At 40.7% G+C, this 15,831-nt stretch overlaps 2 protein-coding genes across 2 annotated transcripts; one reads left to right on the forward strand and one right to left on the reverse strand.

The window, feature by feature from the left end:
- Positions 1-459: 459 nt before the first annotated feature.
- On the forward strand, positions 460-11,866 carry polr1b (RNA polymerase I subunit B). Its single transcript, XM_034899232.1, has 15 exons — positions 460-715; positions 1,748-1,915; positions 2,294-2,440; positions 2,541-2,673; positions 2,793-2,929; positions 3,871-4,094; positions 5,293-5,464; positions 5,664-5,835; positions 7,005-7,286; positions 7,779-7,912; positions 8,676-8,846; positions 9,044-9,200; positions 9,636-9,832; positions 9,922-10,172; positions 10,607-11,866. The coding sequence occupies exons 1-15, from the start codon at positions 527-529 to the stop codon at positions 11,487-11,489; spliced, it is 3,417 nt and encodes a 1,138-aa protein (XP_034755123.1). The 5' UTR covers positions 460-526; the 3' UTR covers positions 11,490-11,866.
- A 564-nt stretch (positions 11,867-12,430) lies between these two features.
- On the reverse strand, positions 12,431-14,899 carry nanp (N-acetylneuraminic acid phosphatase). The gene is made up of 3 exons (XM_034899293.1): positions 14,729-14,899; positions 14,027-14,185; positions 12,431-13,226 (listed from the first exon to the last, which is right to left on the reverse strand). Exons 1-3 carry the CDS (start codon positions 14,816-14,818, stop codon positions 12,732-12,734), a joined length of 744 nt encoding a protein of 247 aa, XP_034755184.1. The 5' UTR covers positions 14,819-14,899; the 3' UTR covers positions 12,431-12,731.
- Between the last annotated feature and the right edge of the window lie 932 nt (positions 14,900-15,831).

The raw sequence follows: 15,831 nt of genomic DNA on the forward strand, positions 1-15,831 counted from the left end.
AGTTTTCCACCAAAAGAAAACCTTTATGCAGGAGCTCGGTAATAACGTACCTACTCGACCGCCATCTTGGTTCGTCCCCTCTTTAAACAACACTTACCCCCTTGGTTATCGTAGGCTACTTGTCGCAATGTGACGCATACGCAACTCACATCTGCACTCGACTCACATCGGGCAGCGACACCCTACTCTCCATGAACTTCAGCTTCAGCTCCAACCTTGGCCTCCAGCCTTGGCCTTTAGGTGCAGGTGAGAAACAAATGTGGTTGCAGTATTTGTCACCTAATGTTATGCCAGCTACACAGCTGCAGATGTATCACTACTTAAAATCAAGAAATTCAAATTGTACAGTATGCATTAATACATGCAGCAAAGGTGAAACAGTAGACTATTTACGCCACAAGATGGCAATAGACCAACACAATGCATTCTGCGACGCAAAATAGCAGTAAAGAAGAGGAAGACTTCCGGTTCCAATGTACTTCCTGTGTCACAATGTACATGCGTGCACATGTGGTAAACAAGCCCTATGAGTGCAAGCATGAGCTCTTCAACAAAGTGGAACAATTTGCCCAAAGGTCCGAGTCTAAAGAATCTAACAGAGGGAGGATTTGGTGTCCTGAAGGAGTCCCAACATGCCGCTGTTCAGGATTTAACAAAAGCTCACATCGAGTCGTTTGACCAGGCTGTCACTGACGGACTCAGCCGCGTTGTGCAGGTCAGTTCAGCTTTCTTTAAAGAAACTACTTGACAACATATTCCATAAAGATACAGTTAAAAAACGTGTCAGCTAAGCAATGAATGAAGCTGAAAACGTTTTTTATCAAACTACAACGGCTTGTCTTTAAAGTTAACGTCAATTGAAATGACACCCTGCTAATGTTAAGTCAAATAATGTTAGCTTTTAACAATTAACATAACTTAAAGTTACATCATTTGTTTTTGTTTGCAAACATTTGCTTCTAGTAGTTTTCTAAGTATATGTTTTGGTCAGTTGTGTTTGAGAAGCTTATACATGATTGCAATTTAGGACACACACAACGTTTTCCTTTTCTATTTGGAACTCCAATCGATTTATGAAAACGATTGAGTTGTAGTTTGGTTTTGATAGGTTGCTAGCATCAATACTCAATGGAAGTTAGCCAGGTAGCTTCCCCCCCTAACCCACCTGTTGTCATTGTGTCAAATTTGACCCCTTTTAAAAAATGTCTATCTGAAATATATATATATTTTTTTTTTAACCAATTACCACAAAAAAGGATTGGATTCCATACAACGGTCTTTGCAAATACAATTGATCACTTTCATTCCTGACTAAACTCATCTGTACGTTCCTGTGATCTTAACTATTAGTCAAAATAATTCCTAATTTCTGCTTTTTAACTCAAATGTTAGGTATAAATCTATATAAATAAGTGTTAATGACCCTGAATTCCAAAATGTACTGTAAAATAATTTCCCATTTTTTTGGGATCAATAAATATCTATCTATCTATCTATTTATCTAAAACTAGTGGTAGCAAAGTGGTGTTAATAAAAACTACAAAAAAGGCTGAAAAAGGGACAAATTTCAAATTTATTAGTTTTTGACCCAGAAGGACAACACAAGGGTTAAACTTTCACAACTTGTATTGTCCGTTTCAGCGCTCCTGTGTACATTTGGTTGTCACTCAGTTTTTTTGCTTACCTTCTGTGAGTATATTTCCTGCAACTTTTTAAATGTTTTTGTGGCGTGACATTTCTTTTTCAGTCCATCCCCCCTTTGGAGTTCACATTCAAAGAGGACAGGATCAGCCTTGCCTTTGTTGAGGCCACGCTCTACAACCCAGTGGTCGCCAAAGGGAGCATCTGCAGGGAATTGAAGGTGTTTCCAGCAGAGTGCAGGGGCCGAAAATGTACTTACAAAGGAAAGCTGGTGGTAAGTTTGAGATGTAATTATTAGGGCTTGGGCAATATGCTTTTGTCACGATTAGATTACTTCACAAGACATGGGTGCCGATTTGATTTGTTTTTTGCCATTTTCATTTATTGCTTTTCTAGAAGTGTTGTGATTCTGTAGCATTGAGTATTGCAATTTGTTTTTAATTTTTTAACAAAAACAAAAGTTGAATTATACACTTATCGAGACAATTTATCATCAGACATCTTTAAAGACCATACATGCAATTTTCTTTTCCCCCACTGACTCTTAGTATTTTTTTGTGTTATTTTGTGTGATGAAGATCTAAACTGCATGTGAAAGGTATGATAACACTCTGGTCAGTTGTTGAACTGCTTGTGTTTTGTATCACCTCAGGCGGACGTCAGCTGGTCAGTCAACGGGGTTCCCAAAGGCATCATCAAACAGTCCATGGGTCAGGTGCCCATCATGGTGAAGTCCAAGATGTGTAACCTGCACGGCATGTCCCCCAAAGAGCTTGTTAAACACCACGAAGAAGCAGAGGTACGGCACACATTTTAAAACATTTGCAAGATGAACAGAATTGCATTGCATACAACCATATTTATTAATGAGTTACAAACTCTGTCTGTAACATGAACAGGAAATGGGAGGTTATTTTATTGTGAATGGAAATGAGAAGGTTATCCGTATGCTGATAATGCCAAGGAGGAACTATCCTATTGCCATGTCAAGACCGAAATGGAAGAGCAGGGGCCAGGGATACACTCAGTTTGGTAAATATAACATGCAGAAGCACAGTAATAGTAGCAGTGTAATAATAGTCTAAGCTCAATAATTCCAGCTGTGTGGATTGCATATCATTATGGATGTCATCAGAAATACCATCTCACAGGTGTTTCAATGCGTTGCGTGAAGGAAGAACACACAGCCGTCAACATGAACCTGCATTATCTGGAAAACGGGACCGTAATGCTGAACTTTATCTACCAGAAAGAGCTCTTCTTCCTCCCATTGGGCTTTGCACTTAAGGTAATAACAAGGGTTGATGTATTTTAGAAATTAAGAAGCCTGCTGCATTCATTATGAAGTGAAAATAAGATGTTAAATATCAACATAACAATACCTTAAAACAGTGTTTTGTAAATTGGTGCACTAAAAGGGTACCCTTTAAGTACTTTAGAGTACTGCAAGGATTACATGAAATTTTTTCAAAATGCTAATACAAAATATGCTATGCATAATTCCTTAAATAATTATACTATAATAACGAATACATTTACCGATGGATTCTAACTTGGGAAGTTTTTAACCTCTTTTTCTAAAATTTCTATATTAGAAATTTGGGTTTCTTTTGACTAAATTGCCCCAAATGAACACGGGTGGTTCCATGCAACGTTCTTTGCAATTAAAATGAAGGATCGAATCAGTACAATGTTGTATTAAATTTTATATAATTTGGAAAAAATGGTTGAAAAACGGTATCCTAACTAAACTTTGACCAAAAGATTTCCTCCGATCTTAACTTTTATCAAAAATAATGCACAATTTCTGCAATTTTCAATTTTTTAAACTTTGTTATTGGGTATAATTTTAAATAAATGAGGTGTATTGATCATGAATTCAAAGAGAGGAAAAAAAACTGTAAAACTAGTGGTAATAAGTTGGTGTAAGTGGTGTATCTAGTGGTGGTAGTATGGTATGTGGGTGGGGTCAAATGTTTTTAGAAAGGTGTTTGCTTTTAGTTTTTTAAGTTTTGACTTGGGATGGGAAAACAAGGGTTAAATGTAGTAAATCCATCACTACCAGCGCTGTAGTGTACCTCCATACAGACTTTTGTTGTCATGTTTTGCGCTGGTCAGGGCGTACTACAATTCAAGGGGGGTTACAATAGTGAAAAATGTGTGTGTAGATAAAGATCTAGATAGATCTATCTGTTTATCCAGCTGATTTTTCTCTGCACACTCGTCCAGGCGTTGGTGGACTTCACAGACTTCCAGATCTATCAGGAGCTGATCAAGGGCCGCGAGGACAACTCCTTCTATAAGAGCTGTGCGTCGGAGATGCTGCGCGTCGTCATGGAGGAGGGTTGCACCACCCGCGCTAAGGTGCTCAACTACCTGGGAGAGCGCTTCAGGGTCAAGATGAGCCTTCCCGAGTGGTACACAAACGAGCAGTGCGCCAACTACCTGCTGGAGTACGTTTTTCTCAAGGATGTATTTTTCTATTTTTGTTTAATAATTAACCATTTCTATTTTTATTAAAACAGGACACATAAAACATACAATTTGTAACATGAACATATCCACCTCCATCATTAGCACCCACCAAGACTAAACAAGAAAAGATGACAGTAACTACAATACTCAAGATTATAAAAAAAAAAAAATAGACTAAACTATAAAACCAACAATCACGCAGGTGTCTCCCCCAGACTAGGAATCAAGGCCGATACCGATTATTAGTCGGTAATGACACTGAGAACCGACATTTGGAACCGTTAACGCATTTACAATAAAAAAGAAAATCTCAAAATTGAATGGACTTTGGAATGTTACAAACTCAAAACACAAAACTTTTTTTGTAATTCTTGAAGCCATTATTTAATAAATGAGAAGCTTTCAACATAACACACAGTAACAGATATTTAGATAGTGTAGTGGGCTGGACATTAAGTCAGAGTCAGTCTTGAGTGAAACCAAAGCAGAGGGACACACACACACAGCTGTAGCGGAGCCAAAGTAACACACTTTTTAATTAATTAACTTTATTGGTTATCGGGCAAATAAAACAGTGACACAAATCTACAAACGGCCAAAATGGCCCGTTAATCGGCCAGGGCCATTAATCGGTCTACCCCTACTCAAGAAAGCTCAGTTACTCCCCATTTTCTAGTATATACAGTACATCCAATCTGGCAAATCGTTTATATGACATTATTCAAACGCCGCCACCCTAGCAATCTCACAAGCCCTTTCCTGGATTTTACGGCACCCCTTTCTTCCTCCATCCTCTGAAGATAATCTGTCTGGCTTTCATTAAACTAGTCTGGACACAGCTCCTTATGTGCTTATCCATTCCTCTTAGAATTGACCCCTCTCCCAAAACAAAATCTTATGTTAATCTTGTACCATAACCGGCCCAAAGTTCCGGGACCTTGTCACAGGACCATAGGATATTAAGTAATTGCCCGTCCTCTGTTTTACATTTCCAACAATTGGGTGTGTCTTTTAGACCAATTCTAAACGCAGTGGAGGGAGTCCAGTAGAAGCCATATGTAATCTTGAACTGGTCGATTTTTTTTATTTTATTTTCCCCCCAGCTGACAGAAACAACACGGTCATGGGTTTTTTGGTTACGTTTTAGTAAAGTGAGTTGTGTTGTGTTTTGGCCAGCGAGTGCATCTGTATCCACCTCAAGTCCGATGTGGAGAAGTTCTACCTCCTGTGTCTGATGACCCGGAAGCTCTTCACGTTTGCCAAGCAGGAGTGCATGGAGGAGAACCCGGACAGCATCATGTGTCAAGAGGTGCTCACTCCCGGTCAGCTCTATCTCATGTTCATGAAGGTAAGTTCATCCAGGGATTTGAACGAGCACTGTCCTTTTATTGGCCCCTGACGGTTGCATTACACAGAAGGAAGCAAGGCATTCTTGTTGCAAAAAATGTAAAAGCCTTTATTTAAATGGGTATTTCATATTGAAATGTTAATACATCACAATGCAGCAACCCACGAGCAGCATTTAACCCCTCAATTATTCCCAACAGGAGAGAATGGCTGCCTGGTTGCTGTCTGTAAAGCTGTCCTTTGACAAGCGAGGCAGCAGACTGACTGGAAGACTGAGCGCTGAAAACGTGATGAAGATATTCAACATGGGCACTGACCTGACCAAACCCTTTGAATATCTGCTGGCCACTGGGAACCTCACCTCCAAGACAGGTACGGCCAGATGAGTTTAGTATGCCGCCTAATCCACACTGCTACCTTTTGGTTTAAAAATGAAAATCTTTTTGCTAAGTTTACGCCCCACGTCCGCACTACTGCAGCATTTCTGAGCCCATAAAAGGGAGACATTTGGTAGGGCTGGATCCAAATATTCGTTCAATGGGTAGGTATTCGACTCTCAGTTTTGGGATTTGGATATTATCAATTATTTAATTTTTTTAAACGTGCAAGCAGTGTCAAATGCCCTGAAGTGTTTTGTCTGGATTAAGCTGGGAGCTAAATGTGCAATGGGGAATGTTTGTTTCCCATGCTGCCATTGCCAAAGCTTCTAATAATTACTGTTGAAAAACTCCGAAGCTTTGAAACTCACAAAATGGTATACAATACATTTGGAAACACTGGAAACCACCTTTTGGTTTGAGAACCCTGGGGTTGTTTTGTGGTCTGGACGGGCAGAAACGGAGACGTTTGGAACCGACGACACACATCAGTCAGTGTTGGATAATAAATCCCTGCTCTGTATCTTCCCCATTGTTGTTCTTTCTCCAATGTATTTTATACAGCCATGATTTACAATCGCAGAGTAAAGTCAGACATCTGCTTCCTGTTTACACCTGCGTGCGTGCGTGTGTTTACTTGTACTGTATATGTGTCAGATGTGTTAATATGGACAAAGATTAGTTCAACTTGTGTGGACGGAGATTCATTTTGTCTTAAAAGGACAGTGTAGATGTAGCCTGACTACATGTTGGGGCATAGAAATTAGGGCTTTATCCCGATATCGCAATAAAGACATCATGAAAGGCTGCAACATATTGTTAAAGACAATAAAAGATAATATCAGAAGAAAACTGGACTTTAAAATGTAGCTGTCACTTCTTTTATTGGTGCTTTTTTTTATCATTTCAATGAAAAAGATGTTGGAAAAGATTTCTGTAATTTGTTTTAAATTCAAAAAGCAATTTTTTATAGTTTAGTAGATTACTTAAAGCAGCAGAAATGCTGAACTGAGTACACTTTAAAATCAGTTTAGTTATTGCGTGTAATATTGTTATAGCAATATTCAACAACGCTATTGCATACTCAACTCATATCGTGCAGCCCAAATACAAATGTGGGGTTAATCTATTAAACAACCACCGTTTCCCACTGTCTGTGCACAGGTCTCGGCATGCTTCAGAACACAGGCCTGTGTGTGGTAGCTGACAAGCTCAACTTCATCCGCTACCTGTCCCACTTCCGCTGCGTGCACAGAGGAGCTGCCTTCGCCAAGATGAGGACCACCTCTGTCCGCAAGCTGCTGCCCGAGTCCTGGGGCTTCCTGTGTCCTGTCCACACTCCGGACGGAGAGCCCTGTGGACTCATGAACCACATGACGGCCATCTGTGAGATTGTGGCCCCAAGCTTGCCCACCACATCCCTGCCGGCTCTGCTCTGCTCCCTTGGTGAGTCGATCTGGATTGTTACATCATTTCAATCCAACGGTCCAATATAAAATGTCAATGTATATCATCATCTTTTAGGCTGCGCCTTTATTTTGAAATTCCCACTCTGTATTTAGTAGTTTTTTGATAATTTAAGTATGAGTGTAGTAATTAATTTGTCAAATTATGTTTTAGTTCCTTTTTGTAAATAAATAAAAATGTAACTGTATTAAATGGGCTTATGTATTGTCACGTATCGGCCGCAGGCAACTGAATTGGATCGAATTGAAAGCTTGCCGGGGCACACTTTGTGATATTGGCAAATATTGAATCATGGTCCAGAGAATCAATATAATATTGTATTGTGATAAAACGTACGACCTACACCCCTTAAACGTCATGAGGCACAAATACCTTTTTGGATGAAGTTATTGATGATTCTGTCAGACACATTTTAAAGTACATGTCAGTGGGCGGAGTTGCAATAGTACAAAATCTGTTCGTTCTGTTAAGGCGTTACTCCAGTGGATGGATCTCCAGGCCAAGCCTTTTCCGACTGCTTCCCCGTGGTCCTGGACGGCGCTGTGTTAGGCTGGGTGGAGACGGAATTAGCCCCGCTTGTGGTCAATTCACTGCGCAGGTTCAAGGTACATCAACTGTATAATGTATACAGTGTCCACTAGGGGTGGGATAAACAATTGTATGTTGTGATTTTGTTTTGCGAAAAAATAGGACTGGACCCTCAACTTACTTAGTGACTTAGAAAGCTTTGAAGGCTGGATCCTAAAAATGAATGATCATAAGTAAAGCTATTACGACTGCATTACAATTTCAGTGTTTCCTTAAGGATTTTTTAGCATTGGGGGCAGGTCTGTCTGAACATGGCATATCAACATAGAAGAAACTTGAATTTGATAATTTATTGCCACACAACAGATGTTTCAGGCAGCACGCTTCCTCAGCGTGTGCACAGCCTATTAGATAATTTTTACTGCAGACGGTGACTACATCAAAGCAGAAACTTCATGTTATGTACTTCTTTACAAATGAAAAATGTCAGACTGACAATTGTGACACTGACAACAGACTGTGCATTCTTCTGAGAAATTAGTAGACTAGAATTAGTTTTTAGAAATGTCTCCATGATATATTTTCTCTAGAAGTGCTAGATTATTAGTCTTTTGTTTTTGTCAAAGAAGTAAAAGAAAATCGTAAGAAGCAACACTATAGAATTGCAATACTTCTAGAATGTCCGTAAATGAAGTTGGCAATACAAATCGAATCGGCAGCCACATATCACGGAAGAATCAAATCGGGACAAAAGCATATTGTCCCAGCCATGGTGTCAACTGTCTGTACCACCCACACTGTGTATGCAGGGCAATTGATATTTAAAACAAATACCTTCAGGTGCTAAAAGAGAAGAAGATCCCTCCCTGGACTGAGATCGTTCTGGTTCCAAAAACCGGCAAGGCCAGTCTGTACCCAGGCCTGTTCCTCTTTACAACCCCCTGCCGCATGGTGCGGCCCGTACACAACTTAGCTCTTGGCAAGCAGGAGTTGATCGGCACCTTTGAACAAGTATGTGTACACTATGATTAAAAAAAAAAATATATATATATATATATATACACACACACACACACACACACACACTGTATATTTTGATGTGGTCTTTATATTAGCAAGATGCCGGAAGCACATAACTGTGAATGTTAGTTTGTTTTGCATATCGGTTGCTGAATACTGTTTAATAGTCTTTTTCTCTGTTGCGCTAGCTTTACATCAATGTAGGCATCATGGAGGATGAGATCGAACCAGGAGTGACCACACACCAGGAGCTCTTCCCTCACAGTATGCTGAGCGTGGTGGCTAACTTTATTCCCTACTCGGACCACAACCAGAGTCCTAGGAACATGTACCAGTGTCAGATGGGTAAGTCTTAAGACAATTGTTAAGGTGCTGACACACTAGGCAGAAGACAAACAACTAGTGGCGCAAGTTTTCTAAATCTGAAAATTTGCCCAAATCAGCCAGTGGCTGCACAGAGCCTCCGCTTTATTATCTGTGAGACCGCAAAAACTAGGGCGACCGGTGCTAATTGTCGTGCCTATTTTTGTATTAGTTTTGACTTTTGGGGCATTTTTAAGCCTTTGACAGGACAGCTGAAGAAATGAAAGGGGGGGGGGGATAACATGGAGCAAAGGGCAGCATGTCAGAGCCAAACCCAGGCCCGCTACACAGGTGTACAGGCCAATACAATTTAAATACTTCAATCTTTTCATTACCACTTTGAGCTGCTGTTCGCATTAGCCTTGCATAGTCATGACACATTCTGACCATCAGAGATGAATCCCCTTCTCTTTTCAGGTAAGCAGACGATGGGCTTCCCCCTGCACTCCTTCATGGACCGCTCCGATAACAAGCTGTACCGGCTGCAGACCCCGCAGAGCCCACTGGTGCGCCCCTACATGTATGACCACTACAACCTGGACAACTACCCCAGCGGAACAAACGCCATCGTTGCTGTCATATCCTACACAGGCTACGACATGGAAGATGCCATGGTGAGGATAACACAACAGTCAGTGTTTTTTTTTTTCGCTGGTAGAAAAGTAGAGTGAAATATAATTGTGACACAATTTGATCATATTAGATTGTGAACAAGTCGTCATGGGAGAGGGGCTTTGCCCACGGAAGTATCTACAAGACAGAGCTAGTGGACTTGGCAGAAAAGGTGCGGGGAGAAGACAGTGTGGTGTTTGGTACCAAGCCAGGTGACCCCAAGGTAAACAACAAACTGGACGCCGATGGACTGCCATTCATTGGCTCAACACTTCAGTACGGGGACCCCTTCTACAGCTACATCAACCTCAACACCGATCAGACCTTCGTCAACTTCTACAAGTAATTTCATCATAAAAACAAGTTCTTTAATACTAACACTGCTTACATTCTTTAGTGTATTTAATTTTGCAGCTAAACCTTTTCAAATTACTGGTACTGTCCTTGACTAAAGAAATTCTTAGTCTCTTGTGAATGTGAATGCTACAAACTACTATTTTTCTCTTTTTGTTATTTCCACTCTTCATTCTAACCCCAACCGGCCCGTCAGACACCGCCTACCAAGAGCCTGGGTTTGTCCGAGGTTTCCGCCTAAAAGGAAGTTTTTCCTCGCCGCTGTTGCTTGTTCTGGAGGAAACTGTTAGAACTGTTGGGTCCTTGTAAATTCTGGAGTGTGGTCTAGACCTCCTATCTGTAAAGTGTCTCGAGATAACTCTTGTTATAAATTGATACTATAAATTGAATTGAGTTGAATGTTTTTTGTTTTTTCCTCCTAGGAGTCAAGAGGCCTGCGTTGTGGACAATATTAAGATCTGCAGCAACGACACTGGCTCGGGCCGTTTCAAACGTGTCTGTATCACCATGCGAGTGCCACGTAACCCCACCATCGGGGACAAGTTCGCCAGTCGCCACGGTCAGAAGGGAATCCTGAGCCGCATGTGGCCGGCAGAGGACATGCCCTTCACAGAGAGCGGCATGGCCCCCGACATCCTGTTCAACCCGCACGGCTTCCCCTCCCGCATGACCATCGGGATGCTGATCGAGAGCATGGCCGGTAAGTCAGGCGCCCTGCACGGACTGAGCCACGATGCCACGCCCTTCACCTTCTCCGAGGAGAGCTCGGCGCTCGAGTACTTTGGCGAAATGCTCCGGGCAGGCGGATACAACTTCTACGGCACGGAGCGGCTCTACAGTGGAGTGAGCGGCCTGGAGCTGGAGGCCGACATATTTATCGGAGTTGTCTACTACCAGCGGCTGCGTCACATGGTGTCAGACAAGTTCCAGGTGAGGACCACAGGAGCGCGGGACAAGGTGACCAACCAGCCCGTGGGAGGCAGGAACATCCAGGGAGGCATCCGTTTTGGGGAGATGGAGCGAGACGCCCTGCTAGCCCACGGCTCATCATTCCTGCTTCACGATCGCCTCTTTAACTGCTCGGACCGATCCGTGGCTCAGGTGTGCGTCGACTGTGGCAGCCTGCTCTCCCCTCTGTTAGAGAAACCACCACCCTACTGGTCGGCCATGCGCCACCGCAAGACTGTCTGCACTCTGTGTGGTAAAAGCGACTCTATAGACTCGGTGTCTGTCCCTTATGTGTTCCGCTACTTTGTAGCCGAGCTCGCAGCAATGAACATCAAAGTCAAATTAGACGTTAAGTGAATTTTGCTGGACAACCAGTAAAGACGCATGTCTTAAATGTGACAAATGAAAATCTAAGTTTTATGAAACTGCTTTTTGATTAAAATTGGTCTGTATACCTTATAAAGCTGCTACAATTAACCATGCTAAAGAAAGATTAAAAACAAACTGTAAAGCCATGTGTGTAAGAAGAGCCAGGAGCCTGAGACGTTCTCCTTTTTCAAAAGTGTTTTATTGGTCAAGATTTTGAGTCAATTACAGAAATGCAGCATATGGATGTGTTGAATGGGTTGACATACTGTATGTTAAAGGTGTGTAAAAAATAACCCAAAGGTCTTTTTGTACCGTCTTTTGTACAGTCACACAGTGTTGAATAAAATGATGCTGTACCATTGTAACAAGAATTCAGATCCTTTACTTAAGTAAAAGTACCAACTCACACTCCACGGGATTCTGCAAATAAGTCTTGCTTTAAAATGAAATCCAAGTAAAAAAATGCCTGTGTGCCAGATTATATTATGAGATCGTTGATGCATCAAAACATGCATAGAATTTTGTAGCTGGGTCATCGTGGAGCTAGTTTTAACTACTAACTTTTTAAATCTTTAACAATCTAATTTGATCAGTATCGTGTTTCTTTCTATATAATGTACATCCATAATTTGTATAGTAGTTTGCAGAGAGTGGAGTAAAAGGTACAGTACTTCCCTCATAAATGTAGGGCACAAGTAAAGAAGCAGAAAATAAAAATACAGTAAGTACAGTTTTGAGATACTTCAGTGCAGAGGTGTGTGATTAAAATATTCTGACCTGAGTGCCAGCACTTTTGCTGCTGACCAGATCTTACTGCAGACTCCATGTACAATGACATTATGTTAGCGTGTAAGATCCCTAGCAGAATGCATAAAACATGTCAAAAAGCACCCTTGTTCAATTTTGTGAAATTAATCATTAAGGCTTGGTATCATTCCAAAAAGTTTGATACCAATACTGTAACTTTGATAGAGGTTCTTGAACAACAGATTTACCAATACAAATTTTATGAAATCCATTTTAACAAAAAAAGGATATTACGGCACTCACTACGTGAGCCCACTTAACGCAGAGTTTTTCCTACATTGGATCTTGGTAGAAGCATGATTATTGGCTCACTGACGCTAATGAGATTGACTTCTTAAGAATTAAATGACGAGATTTTTTTTTTTAAACTATGGAGGCCATTTATTCACTTGTATTACACACTGTTTCAATCACTAGTTGTCCTTATTGTAGTTGTTGTAGAATATCTGGCAGGTCCAAGACAGTAGGGATAGTGTAGACTGGTTTCACTGAACCATCGGGCACAGGGCCCCCTTCACTCCTGATCCAAACGGTAGCCCGTACTCTAGCGTTAAAGCCCCCCTGAATATCTGTGTCCAGAGAGTCTCCCACCATGATACAGTCCTGGGCCTCCACCTCCAGCATCTTGAAACACAAAGTGAAGATGGAGGCGGATGGTTTTTGCTCCGCGTGTTCTCCCCCGATCACGATGGCATCGAAGAACTCCTCGCATGCAACTGCCTCCACTTTCTCCCTCTGAGTGCGAGCTTCCCCATTGGTCAGTAGCAGCAGCTTGTATCTGCCGCGCAGTTGTTTCAGGAGACTGCAGATCTCAGGGGACAGACTGAGAACCTCAAGGCGACTCTTTTTCCACAGGTAGTAGCACTTAGCGGCCAATGAGGGTGTGGAACAACTGCCCCCAGCTTCCTGGATGCGGGCCTGTAACAATCATTACATAATTGTCTCATCACAATTTTTTTTTTGGGGTGGGGGGTCATTTCCGGCTTTAATTGACAGAAAGGGGAAAGAGAGGGGGAAGACATGCAGGAAATCATCACAGGTCGGACTTGAACCCTGTACCTCTACGCCAGTGTTTCTCAAATGGGGGTACGCGTACCCCTAGGGATACTATGGAGCACTGCAGGGGGTGCGTGAGTTTTGTTTCAAAATATGTTCTTTTAAAAACATCAGTCATGCATAATTTAGTAATGGATTTTAAACATTTGAAGTGGCATTTAAATGCTTTTCAGTTACAAAGTTGTTGTTTAGTATATCAGACAGGGGTGGCGCTGTGCTCTAATGTACCTCTTTATAGAGGCTTTTTTTTTGCACTGGTCAGTGGGTACTTGGCATAGAGAATATGCCACAGGGGGTGCAGTATTGAAAAAAGAATTGAGAAGCACTGCTCTACACATATGTGAGCCAACTGCTCCAACGGAATTAACCTGGCCACACAAAAATTGTCAATTTTATGTTCATAAAAAAACCTGTGTTGTTGTTGTTATTATTATTATTATTATTATTATTATTATTATTATTATTATTATTATTATGTGGGTCACATAACTTGGACAAAACCAAAAGATGCTGGTATTCTTTCAAAACTTGAATTTCTTTGAAAAAGTAATACATAAAGAATTTCTTTTTCTAATTTGACTGAAAGGGACAATTATATTATTAAATCACAATTATTTATGAGATTAATTGTATGCCAAAATGTGTAATAGTTCCAGCTCTACCTGTATGCTCTCCTCCCAGTGACCCACCCGGACCTCATCGATGGATCTGCCGGCTGACGGGTCGAAGTGCTCATGGAAAAGCTTCTGTTGGAACTTGTCACAAATGCTGCTGATGGTTTTGTCTTCAAGGGCCAGGGTGCTCTTCAAAAGTTCACTGGTCTAGAAGATTTAAATACAACAGATAGCCCTTTAAAATTTAAACCACGTGTATCTAATTTAGCGAGAAACCACAAGAGGTCAGTCTCGAGATTGTTTTAGAGGTTTAGGTCAGAGATCTTCATTTCATTCGTTGAAAAAGAAAGTCTTAACATGAATCAAGCATATTTTAAATCAGCCTATTTGGAATGAAAACATTATTGATAAGGATTCAGTGTGCCACATGTATGTTCAACCCATGGTCTTCACTTTTGGGGCCCTCTCATATCTCTTTCTCTGATTTATTTGGGGTTTTAAAAATAATTCTAAAATAAAATTTTACTTCATAATCTGTTAACAAATATTTCCTTTAGCTCAATTTTCGCTTACGTGGTAGCCAAAAAGCAAGCTGAATTAAGCTAACCAAACGACATTTAACGTTACAGTCTGGTAGACAAGTCACCAGGCCACGCCCATTTAACTGAGTACGTTGAACACGTAGCTAGCCTACGTTACAAATATGGAAGCTAACTTGAAGAATACATGAAGAATATCAGACTTTATCACCTTTTGTATGGCCACTCTACCTGCCCGACTTGTTTCAATGAGCGTGTTGTCCAAGTCAAACAGTATCGCTTTCACAGATTTACCGTCCATTGCCGCAGCACACCGGTCATTCTTGCTACACCCAAAGACAGTTAAACACCAACAGCAGATACATTGCGGAAGTACTGCCGGGTAAACGGCATGATGGGAGTTATAGTTCAGATAAATGCAAGTTTGTTGCAATAGGCCTACTTGCAGGCGTATTCCTCGAGAGGGCGCCATTAAATTAAATATTTTTTGCCAGCAGTCCACAAGATTTATGACACGGACTGAGCGCTGATTTCCACTGCTCCACTTATGACTTTATACATTTAATTACATGAAACCTTTTTTGTGTAATTTAAAGGAAATATAGGCAAAATAGCTGCTTATATATCAGCAAAAGAAATGTACAAATACTACAGTTTCAAAATACATAACAATTTACAAAACTGCCCCAATTCATAAGGGTAAATAGTCATTACTGACACATTTTGTATTACTAGATAGGCTTAATTTAAATAAATGATTTTAAAGGTAGAATATAAATATTTTAAATGTAAGAAACTATGAGTACACGCACATGACACACTAAAACACCCCATAGAGATATTAATACATAAATGTGGTTATTTTGTTAGAAAAAAAGGACAAAATAGAGCACTATATTTGACACACCACCACACACCACTCACCATTTTCCATTATATTTCCATTATGATAAGTTTTCCATGTAACTGAAACTGCTCATATATCACTCCAAAATTATTTATAGAAAGGAATTATCAAAATGAAAGTAAAACAATGTGTATCATAACTTGTGATTTTGCCATTTCAAACACATCTTCCGTGACACACTCTTTCAAAATCAAAACATACCTCAGTTCTTATGCAACCATGTCCTTTAATTCCTCTCTCATCTGGCAACGGGCCAGAGGCTGACACGCAACAGTGTGCAGTGTGCCTGTTGCACCAGCACAAATCACAATAACCCTTTCTCACATTACTTGACAGCATTGCAGCTCATGTGCTTGTGTCTTTAAGAGAAACCTGATTTAATCATTTCAATTAACTTGGAGAGAAAA

This window comes from Etheostoma cragini, chromosome 17 (genome assembly GCF_013103735.1).
Source record: "Etheostoma cragini isolate CJK2018 chromosome 17, CSU_Ecrag_1.0, whole genome shotgun sequence".
Classification (NCBI taxonomy): Eukaryota; Metazoa; Chordata; class Actinopteri; order Perciformes; family Percidae; genus Etheostoma; species Etheostoma cragini.

Bases quoted from the DNA above. Each gene is read 5' to 3' on its own strand.
- nanp (XM_034899293.1), bottom strand. From the start codon at position 14,818: ATGGACGGTAAATCTGTGAAAGCGATACTGTTTGACTTGGACAACACG. The intron at 14,186-14,728 runs GTGATAAAGTCT...TAAATCTTCTAG, and splicing joins GTAGAGTGGCCATACAAAAG to ACCAGTGAACTTTTGAAGAG. The intron at 13,227-14,026 runs GTAGAGCTGGAA...TGATTGTTACAG, and splicing joins ACTGGGAGGAGAGCATACAG to GCCCGCATCCAGGAAGCTGG.
- polr1b (XM_034899232.1), top strand. From the start codon at position 527: ATGAGTGCAAGCATGAGCTCTTCAACAAAGTGGAACAATTTGCCCAAA. The intron at 2,930-3,870 runs GTAATAACAAGG...ACACTCGTCCAG, and splicing joins CATTGGGCTTTGCACTTAAG to GCGTTGGTGGACTTCACAGA. The intron at 7,287-7,778 runs GTGAGTCGATCT...CGTTCTGTTAAG, and splicing joins GGCTCTGCTCTGCTCCCTTG to GCGTTACTCCAGTGGATGGA.